The following is a 12,567-nucleotide window of genomic DNA, read 5'->3' as shown; positions in this document are numbered from 1 at the left end:
TTGGAAGCTAATCCATGGCAGCTCCTTCTGACTAATACAATATTTTTTTTTTTAACTGCTCCCCTCGCCTACAATGAACACCAGGACAGCAAAGAGTATATAGAGAGATCCTGTCTCAAAACAAAACAAAACAATAACAAATACTTTGTGTTGGTATTCTGTTTAAGCTCCACCCCCACAGCTACCTGCTAACAGCCAGCTATGCTCTGCCCCACAGTTGCCTGGCAACAGCCAGCAGTGCCTGACTATATAAGGGACTGCTTGCCTCCTCCTTTCCCTCTTACTCACCTCTTGCTCTCTCTTGCTCTCTCTGTCCCTGTCTCTTCTCTCTCCATCCCCCCCCCCCCCCGCCTCCACATGCTCATGGCCCGCCTCCTTTCCTTTCCTCTCCCCTTCTTCTCTCATTAAACCTTTCCACTTGGAACCATGTTGGCTTGGTGTGTTTCAGTCTCGGGCCGAAATTTAAACCTGAACACTTTGAGTTTCAGATTTTCTAAGGCTAAAAACATTCCCATAAGAAACAAAAGAGATATAATAGATCTCTCCTTTTTTTAACCACAACTGTTGTGTTTTATAAAAAAAGATAGAGACCAGAGACATGTTTGGTGGAGGCGCAGTATAGTGGGGGCGAGTGGGCAGTATGGGGAGAGGAGTTGAGAGAAAGGGGGGGGAGAAAGAGAGGGAGAGAGGAGTAGGCCGGCCAAGAGCATGGAGAGAGAGGGAGGAGGGGAATGGGGAGAGAGAGAGAGTAAGGAGCAGGAACAGGAGCAAGAGACAGAAGAGGGGGCAAGGAGCCCTATTTATGGCTAGTCAGGTATACCTGGCTGTTGCTAAGTAACTGTGGGGTGGAGCCTAGACTAAATGGCAACAACAATAAATTCAATTTATCCAAAATATATTTTATTCTCAAAACAAATAGGCCCGTTGAAGAAGAAACAAACCAACAGAGAAAACAGCAGCCACGATAAACCCAAATTGTAACACACTGATTTATTGACTCAGCCCATATTCAAGGAATGGCTAGAAGACCAGAGCTCAAAGGATTTAATTGCACTTGGATCCGAGGCTTTATCATAAAAGCTGAAGTCACGGGGTCACAAGTTTGTCCAGTTGTACAAACAGCAACAAGGTTTGGATGGTCATGTTTATGTTCTGTCTGACAGTGGGACAGCATGGCAGATGCAAGCGCTCTTCCTCAGCCTACAGCTCAGAGGACAGAGAACGGAAAGCTTGGTGAGAGGCTTTTTTGTACCTCCAGGAAACCATGGGATTTGTCCTTAAGTCTTGGAAGAATTTCTTGTGCTCAGGGAAGATCCTCTACTCTGGAATCTCAGGACTCTAGACGATGCTTCACTATGACTAGGAGAAGCAACTAGTCTTCTCCATTGTAAGAAGAGCAGACGGTGAAGGGACAAAGAGTGACCGACGCGGCGGGCAGAACTGTGCCCAAAACTGGCTCACAGTTCAGGCTCATGAAAACCCTGACATCGGAACATTTTCCCCCAGACAGGAAAACATCACACAGTGACTGGTAATCCAGACAAGGTGGTAAGTACTTTGGGGTCAGGGTAAAGTCTTGAGTAAATTTCAGGCATGTTAAAAACGGATAAAAACAAGGCAGAATCTGTATGACTTTGCCAGGTGGGTTCTGAAGACTCAGATAAAATCAGTTAGGGCCAGAGAGGATGGGAGACTTGAGAGCAATACAGATCAGTCAGTCCTCAGAAGCCGAAGGAAAGACAGTCCAGTAGCTGGGAGTTCTTGCATTCTTTTACTTAAGGTTAAGGTTGGTCTTACAGAACTAAACAGACCTGCTAGCTGAAATTCGGAGGAGAGAGTGGACTCAGCATTGAAAGGGGAGTTGTTGCAAAGGCTCGGAGTCCCGTAGGACCCTTCCAAGGAGATTGGACTTCCTATGAAAAGTTTCTTAGGAGCTGGGGTTCTAACTGTGTTGGCTGAATGCATGCCTGTTAGGATCTAAGAATCGCCGGAGAATGATATCTCATGTTTAAATAGTGTGTAAAAGCAAAGAGCATTTATTTAGTGGAATAATTTGTATGTAGGAATCAACCCATTTGTGCACAAAGGCCCAGCTTTTATTGTCAGTTAGGGGAATTCTAGGGAGGGGTGTATGCCCTTTTACCTTGAGCTCTATCTACAGGGGTCTAATTTTACAATTGATTGGGCTCAGGAGACATCCCTGGGGGGGGGTCGTTCATTTATTTTAGCTATTTTAACTTTAGGCCACTTAACAAGGTATTCTTGGATCGGCTGCCCGAAGCTGTGATTGGCTGACCATTGGTTCTTAGATCTGGGTTCATATTTCTGAGAAACAGAAACTTAGGCCTAGTCTTCCAAACCGTCGGTTTGTAGCCTGCCATGGAATCAATCTTAATCCCATTATGCCAGTCATTCAAAAAACCCTGGGGTTTGTCCTTGGCAAGGCATAGCATAGCCCTAGGCATGGTAGTGTAAGGCTGAAATAACAGCATTGAAGTAACTGGTGGAAACAGAACGATCCGAAGTTCTTGTCTATACAGTGACTGTGAGACCCAGTCTGGGTCCCTGCCTCCCCCCCCCGGACCCCCCCCCAAAAAATAAATCCTTCCTTAGTGTTGGGGTTTAAATCTCGACTCGCGTTCGGACAGAACACACCAAAGCAACATGGTTCCATGTGGAGAGATTTAATGAGAGTAGAAGAGGAGAGGAAAAAGGCCAGCCGTGAGCACATGGAGGGAAGGAGGGAGGGGAATGGAGAGAGAAGGGGACAGGGGAAGAGGGTAAGAGCCGGGAGCAAAGAGAAGAGCAAAGAGAGCGAGGAGGGGCCAAGCAGCCCAAGTGTCAGGCACAGCTGGCTGTTGCCAGGTAACCGTGGGGCGGAGCATACCTGGCTGTTGCCAGGTAACTGTGGGGGTGGAGCTTAGATGAATACCAACATTTAGTACTCCGGAAATTCAAAAGAATCTGCATGGCATCATTAGAACTTTCTCTAGAATCACAATGTTACATTTTGCTATGCCTGGCAGGTTTTTCACCATTGAGATACTTTCGGAAGAAAGTTTGAATGCGTTGCCAGGCATCCAACTGTGCCCTTGACTGAGCCCTTGGCTCACCTCCAGAGAGTATCGGTCCACTCACTGCCGTAGGTACAAAGGCTATGGGAGGAGGAAAATAGGGTGGGTCAATACAGTGACCACTTTTTGGATAGTAGATTATCTGGGGTCTGTCTTTTCCGTGGGCTTGTAGACGTCTACTGGCTATACGAGCATAGACGTCACTTTTCCAGCTATGATCATCCATGCCCACAATAAACAAGAAGGGTCCCTGGGCCTTCTCCAATGAAATAAGACTTTGGTGGTTGGGTTCCTCCAGTGGGTTGTTCCAAATATCCCCCAAATCCAAAAGGCCTGACTCCAAGATCTTATGTTTTGTTGGGTCATACCCAAGATTAGGAATAAACATATCCTTGTAATACAGAGGGGCTAAGGTGTTGGCCACACAGGCATTTATAAGGACAGTGGCTGTGATTTTGTCCTTCAGGAAAGCAGCCATCGAGAGGCACAGGTCACCGCCTTTGGAGATCCCAAGAAGCCCAATATTTGGACCTTTCACCTAGGAGGAGAGAGAGAGAACAGTGTAGGGTTTATAAGTGGAAAGCAGGCAATGATTTTGTATTCTCCAAGAACCATCCTCAAGTATAACTTCTTTGTCTTCTACAACAATCTGTAAGTTAAAAAGAAGCCCGTTCGGTCCCCAGCTCTGAAAAAAAGAACCAAAAAAAAAAAAAAAAAAAAAAAAAGAAGCCTGCTCTGCTAATAAAGACATTGATTTCTGAGCGATAGACTACCTGTTTTATAAAGACCAGGTCAAGAGTATACACAAAGACCCTTGTAAGATAAATTAGTGAACTGCTAAATATTTCTCCTGACTTGGTGAATATAGCAGTATAAAAAAAAAAGATATGATCAAGCTCAATTTAAAACCTTGGAACTCACCTGTAGTTCTGAAGTGGATGTAGCAAGAAGAGCCAGTCATGGGCCCCAGGTCCCTGATCCCTGGCACCTCCTCCTCCTCTTTCCAATACTGATTCTTTTGTGCTCCCTAACAGGCTTTCACTGTGTGTGGGCATGCAGCTTAAATGTTGAAGGCCTAGCTAGGCACATATGTTCTAGTCAACATAGAGAAGAGGCATAGGGCTCGGACACATGATCAGATATGCCAGGCAGAGAATGAATGTGGAAGTTCCATACCCCAAGAGTGTGGTTCAGAGCATATGGGTTCTAAGTACACAAATTTCCTTGACTCTTCAGACTCCTCACCCTGTGCGAAAGAGTTCAGCCAAAGGAAGATCATAGCATGTAATATAAAACAAAGGACCCAGGCCAGGAACCACTCTTGCCGGGACATAAGGGGTCAAATTTGCAATGCATATTGGTGTTACAAGATATTTGAACCTGTTTCTAGTTTAGGGTGTGGCTCAGCTCTTAGCACACACCTTTAATCTGCCTGTCTGGAATAAAGACAGACCCTCAGTATTCACCTTCAATCCCAAACAATGAAGGCAAAGTTACTTTGTAGAAGGAAAGACCCATGTTTGAAAGTGATGTCTAATTGAGTGGCAGGGAAAGTGATGAATCAGAGAAAGATTTGAAATTAGGATATGCCCAACTCTCACGAGAAGAGAAAGGAAAGGGAAGCTACTTAAGGGAGAGAGAGAGAGAGAGAGAGAGAGAGAGAGAGAGAGAGAGACAGAGAGAGACAGAGACAGAGAGACAGAGAAAGACAGAGAGACAGAGAGACAGAGAGACAGAGAGAGAGACAGAGACAGAGGCAGAGAGGCAGAGAGAGAGAGAGGCAGAGAGAGAGAGGCAGAGAGAGAGAGGCAGAGGAGAGGCAGAGGCAGAGGCAGAGAGGCAGAGGCAGAGAGGCAGAGGCAGAGAGGCAGAGGCAGAGGCAGAGGCAAGGCAGAGGCAGAGGCAGAGGCAGAGGCAGAGGCAGAGGCAGAGAGGCAGAGGCAGAGAGGCAGAGGCAGAGAGGCAGAGGCAGAGGCAGAGGCAGAGGCAGAGGCAAGGCAGAGGCAGAGGCAGAGGCAGAGGCAGAGGCAGAGGCAGAGGCAGAGGCAGAGGCAGAGGCAGAGGCAGACAGGTTTACCGGGGAACAAGCTAGACACAGGTGAAGACTATGAACCAGAGAACAAGAAGATTAGAAAAGATTGCTAGAGTTAGTTTGAGCCTGAGTTGAGCAATTCAAATGCTGAAAGAAGGCCATATTGAGTCAGTCAGCTGGGAGAGGGGTTTGAGCCTGAAGAGCTGAGTTGAACCAGCCAGCCAGGGTTCAGAAAGAATAAGAAATGGTAAGTTTATTCAGCAGCAAGACTCAAGCTGAAAACATTCTAGGCCTAGATTAGAGTGAATGGAGGCTTGAAGCTTCAAGGACTGGGCCTAGGTTAGCAGACAGGTGGTAAGCCTCTCAGACAACAATTACATTTGGCCAATAAATGATACTTTTACATATTGACCTCTTGTTTTTCTAGGGCCTTGTCTCTCCTTAATAAGACCATCACAGTTCCAGATCATAGCTGGCCTGGAACTTGCCATGGAGACCAGGCTGCTTTGAACTCACAGAGATCCTGATGCCTTTACCTCTCGAATGTTACCATGCCTAGCACATCAAGGTTTTAATACCTCTACTGAGAGTCATTCCTGAACTTCAACAATGTTAGAGGATCATACAATTCCCTACAGAACATCTTATCCCTTAACATTAGAGTGTTCCAGACTCTAAACTTAGATGGTAGCAAAAGCTCGTGCCTGTGGTGGCTTGCGTGAAAGTGGCCTCCACAGATCCATAGTGTGGCCTTGTTGGAGGCCACAGTGAGTTGTGCTTTGAGGTTTCAGAAGCTCAAGCCAGGCCCAGTGGCTTATTCTCTCTCCCTGCTGCCTGTTAATTCAGAGGTCGAACTCTCAGCCCCTTCTCCGGCGCCATATCTACCTGGCATGCTGCCATGCTTCCCGCCATGATGACCATGGACTGAACCTCTGTACGGTTAGCCATCCCCAATCAACTGTTTTCCTTTATAAAGGGTTGCTGTGGGGCTGGAGAAATGGCTCAGCGGTTAAGAACACTGTCTGCTATTCCAGAGGTCCTGAGTTCAATTCCCAGCAACCACATGGTGGCTCACAACCATCTTCAGGCCCTCTTCTGAACTCTGTGGACATAATAAATCTGAGTTGCTGTGGGCATGGTGTCTCTTCACTGCAATAGAAAAACCTAACAAGTCAGTCTCATTTAAAATAAATGTTCTTCTGAGGTCCACATCAAAAAATAAATAAATAAATGTTCTGCTATCAGATACTTTATATAAAACATAAAAATTGTCAGGTTGGGAGGATATCCAGGCTCAGAGGAGAAAGACTGTGTGTATGGGGGGGGAGGGGGTGATCGGATGGGAGGCAGTAAGCAGGATGTAAAGTGAGTAAGTAAAATTAAATAAAGAAAATAAAGAAGACATAAAAATTGTCTAGGGTTGCTGTCTGTGCCAGCGAGGGCAGGCACAGGATAAGGCAAGGGCCTGTGATTACGCAGTGAAAAAGAAAGGAAGGCTGAGAATTTTAGAGATGGGGCCGAGGGTACAGAGAGGGGAGAAGGAAGATGGAGGAAGAGAAGGATGACCCAGATCTGTGTGGCTTTAAATAGCCACAGATAGCTACGAATATCATATAAGGGATGGATTATTACAGGACAATTTGTCTTATCTAGGTGGGCAGATCATATCAATATCAACTGGCCCTGAGTTCTTTGGGTGTTTTGTGGGTTGAGAATTTACTGATATAAATATGGCCTCTAGAGTTTTGATTTTACTGGGTTACAGGGATTTGTGGCAGCTAACCGCGAGATGAGGCTAGCCATAGAGGTGATCCCTTTTTTCATTATTTAACACAACATTAGGGTTATCATTACTGTGATGAAACACCATGACCAAAAGCTACTTGGGGAGGAAAGGGTTTATTTGGCATACCCTTTCACATTTCATATAGTCCATCATCAAAGGAAGTCAGGACAGAAACTCAGTGGTGGGGGGTGGCGGGGTGGGGGGAGGAACCTGGAGGCAGAAGCTGACACAGAGGCAACGGAGGGATGCTGCTTACATGGTTGGTTTGCTCAGCCTGCTTTTTTATAGAACCTGGGACCAGCAGCCTAGGAGTGGCCCCACCCACAATGGGCTGGGCCCTCCCACATCAATCACTAATTAAGAAAATGTCCTGCATGCTTGCCTACAGCCAGATCTTATGGAAGCATTTTCACAATGGAGGCTCCCTCCTCTCTGATGACTCTAGCTTATGTCAAGTGGACATAAAACTAGCTGGCACAGGGTTGGGGATTTAGCTCAGTGGTAGAGTGCTTGTCTAGCAAGCGCAAGGCCCTGGGTTCGGTCCTCGGCTCCAAAAAAAAAAAAAAAAAAAAGAAAAAAAAACTAGCCAGCACAATGAAATTTATCACCCTTACCATACAGATGAGGATCCGTAACATCAAAAACGCCATTCCTGTGCCAGTGTCACCCATAGATGGTCTCAAAGGTGTCTCTTTTTAGTGGAGCTCTCCCACTAAAAACTTGTATTGATGTTAGTAATGAGAAAAAGGCAAGCCTCTGAGATGTACTTGGAGGACAGTTGTGGGAGAACTCAAGGTTAGCAGTTTCTTATCGCTTTGGGAGTTATGGTGGTTACAAAGGGGAACAGTTAAATCTTAAGAGATAGGAGACACGGGCAGAAAAAGGAATAATCTTAGCAACTGTTAAGGGACTGCTCGGGTCTCCCTTCATATTTCTAATTGCCAGTGTCCTGGCAGGGCTTTTGGCTCTGGCCTGAGTCCACTTCACCTTCCTTTGTATTCAGACCAGCACTGGGACCCACCTGTGGATGGTGCAGCATGAAGGTCACAGCTTCTTCAAAGTACTCCAGATGCACTTGGCTCAAATATTCAGGGAGGTCTTCAAATTGGAAATAAGCCAGAGCAAGCACAGCAAAACCATGCCCAGCCAGGAGGCTGGCTCTGTACTCACGTAAGCCACCAATACTTCCATACAAGTCAATAATCCCAGAGAACTGGCCCTCGCCTGCGGAAGACCACACACCATTACATCACAAGAGGCTTTAGCTACTCAAAAGATATTTAAGGATTCAGATTTTTGGCAATCAGCAAGAAAAAGCTTTTCTTTCTTCCTTTCTTCCTCCCTTTCTTCCTTCCTTCCTTTCCTTCCTTCCTTCCTTCTTTCCTTCCCTCCTTCCTTCCTTCCTTTCTTCTTTCTTCTCACTTTCTTTCTTGGGAGACCTGGCTTTATTACATTGTATAAGGAGCCCTTGATCCTCTTGCCTCTGCCTCTCAACAGTGGACTTACAGATGTGTGTGGCACCACATCTGGCTATTTTTTTTTTTTGGTGGGGGTGGGTGGCGGGGATTGAGACAGAGTCTCACTATGTAGCTCTAGCTGGTTTGGAACTAACTATGTAGAACAGGCTGTCCTCAAACTCAGAGGTACGCCTGCCTCTGTCTCCTAAGATTATAGGTATGCACCACCATATGGTCTGGTTGGTTTTAATAAGTTACAAAGAAAAAGAGAAGTGTAACAAAATATCTTCCCTCCCTAATTTGTCACGGTAATAAAAAATAAAGTTTAAAAAAGTAACACATCTTCCAACAACTTTTTTCAGTTTCCTTAGAAAATATCTAAATGCTTTAAGGATATAAAGCACTCTTAGGGCCACCAGGGATTACTAGAGGATAGCCCTATCTTCTCGTCATCTGTTCTACCTTTAAAGAAGGGCACCCTACATTAGCTGAGTTGTTTTGGTCCCTGGATGTTTGTATGTGCTGTTTCTTTTGCTGACTCTGGTATTCTCCCTCCCTCCTGATTTTGATGGGCTCAGCTTTGTAATTTGCAACTTTCAATTCAGATAGTCTTAGACACATTCTCACCAGCACCTTCACCAGTACCTCCCTCTCAGAGGACCTGCCACATTGTACTATGGGTATAAGAATAATTCTATTGGGCTATAAGTTTTACCCCAAATTGAGAGGCCATGTCTTAGTTACTTTTCTATTCCTTTGATAAAACACCATGACCAGAGCAGGATAAAACGATAAAAGGAAGCATTTAATTCGGAGCTCATAGTTTCAGAGGGTTGGAGTCCCTGACCTCCCTGACCATCCTAGGGTTGGGAGGGGAACTTTGGAGCAGTAGGTGGGAGCTCATAGAGGATCCACAAGTACGAGGCAGAGAGAGCTGAGAACGGTGCTCCCCTTTGAGACACCAAAAGCCAATCCAATGACACACCATACCTCCCAATCCTTTCCAAACAGGTCTATCAAATGGGCACAAGATATTCAAATATATAAGTCCATGAAGGGCATGTTCATGCAAAGCAACAGAGGCTACATAGTAGACAATGAAATTTGGGGTGATTTTCCCCCTCATCCCTTTCTTCATTTTCCTCTTATTCTTTAAGACAGTCTCCTGTAGTCCACACTAGTTTCAAACTTTGTAATGCAGGATCTTGAGCTCTTGATCCTCCTGCCTCAGCCTCCCGAGAGCCTGGGATTTCAAACACATAATCCCATACTATTTAAATAGTTTACTTGTGTCCCGTGTTGTTTGCTGGGCCTTAATAAAAACCTTGGTAACTTTGTGGTGGTTTGAATAAGAATGAGCCTATATACTTCAATGTTTAGTCATCAGGGAGTGGCAGTGTTTGAGACCAATTAGGAAGTGTGGCTTTGTTGGAGAAAAAAACAACAAAACTCTTTTCTGGGAGTGGGTTTTGAGGTTTCAAAAGCCCACAATAGGCCTGGAGTTTGCTCTCTCTGCCTGTGGATCAGGTTTTAGCTCTCAGCTGCTGCCTGGGCATCTTCCCGAATGCTACATGCTGTCATGATGATAATGTATGCACCTCTGAAAGTGTAAGGGAGCCCCCAATTTAATGTTTTCTTTCATTGTGTCTCTTTACAGCAATAGAACAGTGACTAGGATAAATATTTTTTCTGGATGACTTAATCAGTCATGGTGACTTACAGAGCTCCTATTAAAGTTCTGTGGAAGTCTCCAGAAATGAACAGAAATGGAGTAGGTCTCAGTTCCAGTCACAGGTGGTCCCACTGTACCAAGCAACCACAAGTAAAGAGCTGTAAAAGCGAGGGAGATTCTCTTACTTTGTGCAACGACCACCAAAATAAGTTTCAAAATTCTGTGTACTGCAATGACTAACTTGTAGTTTTCTGTCGCTAGAAGGGGTGTGCCGGGAACTGTCTTTCCACTGTTTTTACATAGATCTTCGTGGTCGCCAAGCAAGCACTTTGCAGACTGGGCTATCTCCCGATCACACTATCCATTTGGAACAGGATAATTTTATTCTGGGGCTGTCTGGTATTTGATGGGAAAGTTAGAAAGTTGGCAGCATTGCTGGCCTCTACCAGCTAACTGGCAACAGCACCCCCTCCCCCGATCCCACACATACCTTCCACCCTCACCCCTACCCCCCACCCCCGCCACAAGGTTTCTCTCTGTAGCCCTGGCTGTCCTGTTACTGGCTCTGTAGACCAGGCTGGCCTTGAACTCAGAGATCAGACTACCTGTCTCCCCTGCTGGAAGTAAAGGTGTGCATCACCACCTCTGGGCTCTCGCCTTCATTTTTTGACAAATGAAATCTCTGCAGATATTGCCAAATGTCCTCATGGAGGGGCAAAAATCACCCTAGGTTGAAAACTACCACCAGCACGTTTATGGTGGGGAGAGGTTCTGCCATGGATATTCTTGTGCACTTTAACGACTCGGGAACACTGTCTTCATTTGTGGGTTAAAGGCTCTTTGAAAGTTTGATGTGAAAAGAGACAAAAGTCACTCTTACTACAGCCATACGTTATTGATTATATCAGTATTTAAAACTCCTTCACCTGGCTAGCATTTAGTGAGTTTCAATAAAGTAAGTTGAACTCCCTCTTCAGCATATAGTTGAGGGATTCATGGTGCCTTAAGGGAGTGAGACTTGGTAGAAAATTTACTCTTAAAGAAGACTGAGGGGGTTGGGGATTTAGCTCAGTGGTAGAGCGCTTGCCTAACAAGTGCAAGGCCCTGGGTTTGGTCCCCAGCTCCAAAAAACAAAACAAAACAAAACAAAACAAAAACAGACGACTGAGAATTTGGAGAATGGGGACAAGGTTACTAAAGTTAGGCAATTATGTGATAGAACCCAAGGGGGTCTATTCAGGACCAGAAGATAGACTAGGCTGTGAGCACAGGAGTGGGGTGGGCTGCTCACCTGGGGGCAGGAAGAGCGTGGCGCGCACCCTGCCCTCGCGCACGGGCACGCGCCGCACCCCGGGAGCCATGAAGTGACGCTCGTGCACCGCCTGTGCAAGCCGCTGACCGCCGTCGGGCTCGTGTCCGTCCAGCACCTCCAGCTCCACCACTAAGGGCGTCTGCACGTCGCGCTTGATCAAACGCCAGAAAGGCCGTTCGGGCTCCATGGCCCATATCAGCCCCATGGGCTCGAGCCCCGTGAAGCTGCCGCCCAGCGCGGGAGCGAGCGCCAGGTTCAGCTCTCCTTGGACATCAGCGCGGTAGAGCGCGTGGGCTCGGAAGAGCACACCCTTCTCGTCGCGCAGGGCCGAGCATAGTGTGACAGACTGCTCCGGGGCCAGGCCGCTCAGGACGATGCTCAGCGGCTCGTCCCAGCAACTGCGGCCGGCGGGCTCCAGAGTAAGCGTCGCCGCCATAGGGAGCTGGAAACCTCGTGTAGTGCCACGCGAGTTGAGTTCGGAGCGGAGCCTGGCCTGCTGTGGAGGAGAGCCTGACCTGCTGTAGAGGAAACCTAGTGCCGTCTCTGAGAGTTCCCTATCCCTGGCTCACGTGCCTCAGACAAGACAGGGACAGAAAACAGGCTGACTATATACAGGAAGGATGTAGGTCAGAGTAGCAGCAGTGGCACTCTCCACCACAGAGGATTCTGTCCACATAGTGTTGAGGATTGGTTGGTAACACTAGCTGAATAAAATCAAGGCAGAGTCTAGCCCTTGCGTGGATTGAGTAGCAACTTTCTATAAAAACAAACAACCTTTAAATATTCTATTACTTTTATTTAAGGCCTTTTTTTTTCCTACTTCAGGGAGATATAAAAGGTTAGATACGGGGTTGGGGATTTAGCTCAGTGGTAGAGCCCTTGCCTAGGAAGCTCAAGGCCCTGGGTTCGGTCCCCAGCTCCAAAAGAAAAAGAAACAAACAAAAAAAAAAAAAAAAAAAAAAAGAATGCTGAACCTCGCATCATCAGCACATTCAGCAAAACATTTTGGGGTTGGGGATTTAGCTCAGTGGTAGAGAGCTTGCCTAGGAAGCGCAAGGCCCTGGGTTCGATCCCCAGCTCCAAAAAAAAGAACCAAAAGAAAAAAAAAGGTTAGATATTTTATAAAGAACAGATTTATTTGTGTCTTATGGTTTTGAAGTCTGAGAAGTCAACCCTGGAGGGGCCTATATTCAATCACATGTCATCCAGTAGTGGAAAGTCAACAGCACTCAAA

General features: G+C 46.3%; 1 protein-coding gene across 2 annotated transcripts; it reads right to left on the bottom strand.

Moving 5' to 3' along the window:
* Positions 1–2,668: 2,668 nt before the first annotated feature.
* Positions 2,669–12,057, bottom strand: Acot6 (acyl-CoA thioesterase 6). 2 transcript variants are annotated; one of them, XR_015621795.1, is made up of 4 exons: positions 11,313–12,057; positions 10,070–10,179; positions 7,914–8,116; positions 2,669–3,612 (listed from the first exon to the last, which is right to left on the bottom strand). XR_015621795.1 is itself a non-coding variant. In NM_001305285.1 (3 exons), exons 1-3 carry the CDS (start codon positions 11,767–11,769, stop codon positions 3,004–3,006), a joined length of 1,269 nt encoding a protein of 422 aa, NP_001292214.1. In that variant the 5' UTR covers positions 11,770–12,020; the 3' UTR covers positions 2,946–3,003. The 2 variants fall into 2 exon arrangements, 1 of the variants encoding a protein (NP_001292214.1); NM_001305285.1 differs by lacking the exon at positions 10,070–10,179 and having other exon boundaries at positions 2,946–3,612; positions 11,313–12,020.
* Positions 12,058–12,567: the final 510 nt, after the last annotated feature.

The sequence above is a fragment of the Rattus norvegicus genome, chromosome 6, assembly GCF_021556685.1.
Source record: "Rattus norvegicus strain SHRSP/BbbUtx chromosome 6, alternate assembly SHRSP_T2T, whole genome shotgun sequence".
NCBI classification, from domain to species: Eukaryota; Metazoa; Chordata; class Mammalia; order Rodentia; family Muridae; genus Rattus; species Rattus norvegicus.
This window is presented reverse-complemented; position numbering and strand designations above follow the sequence as displayed.

Excerpts from the sequence above, each read along its gene's own strand:
- Acot6 (NM_001305285.1), bottom strand. The coding sequence starts at position 11,769 with ATGGCGGCGACGCTTACTCTGGAGCCCGCCGGCCGCAGTTGCTGGGAC. Across the intron at positions 8,117-11,312 it reads CACGCTCTTCCTGCCCCCAG|GCGAGGGCCAGTTCTCTGGG; the intron begins GTGAGCAGCCCA and ends GGTCTTCCGCAG. Across the intron at positions 3,613-7,913 it reads TCATGCTGCACCATCCACAG|GTGAAAGGTCCAAATATTGG; the intron begins GTGGGTCCCAGT and ends CTCTCCTCCTAG.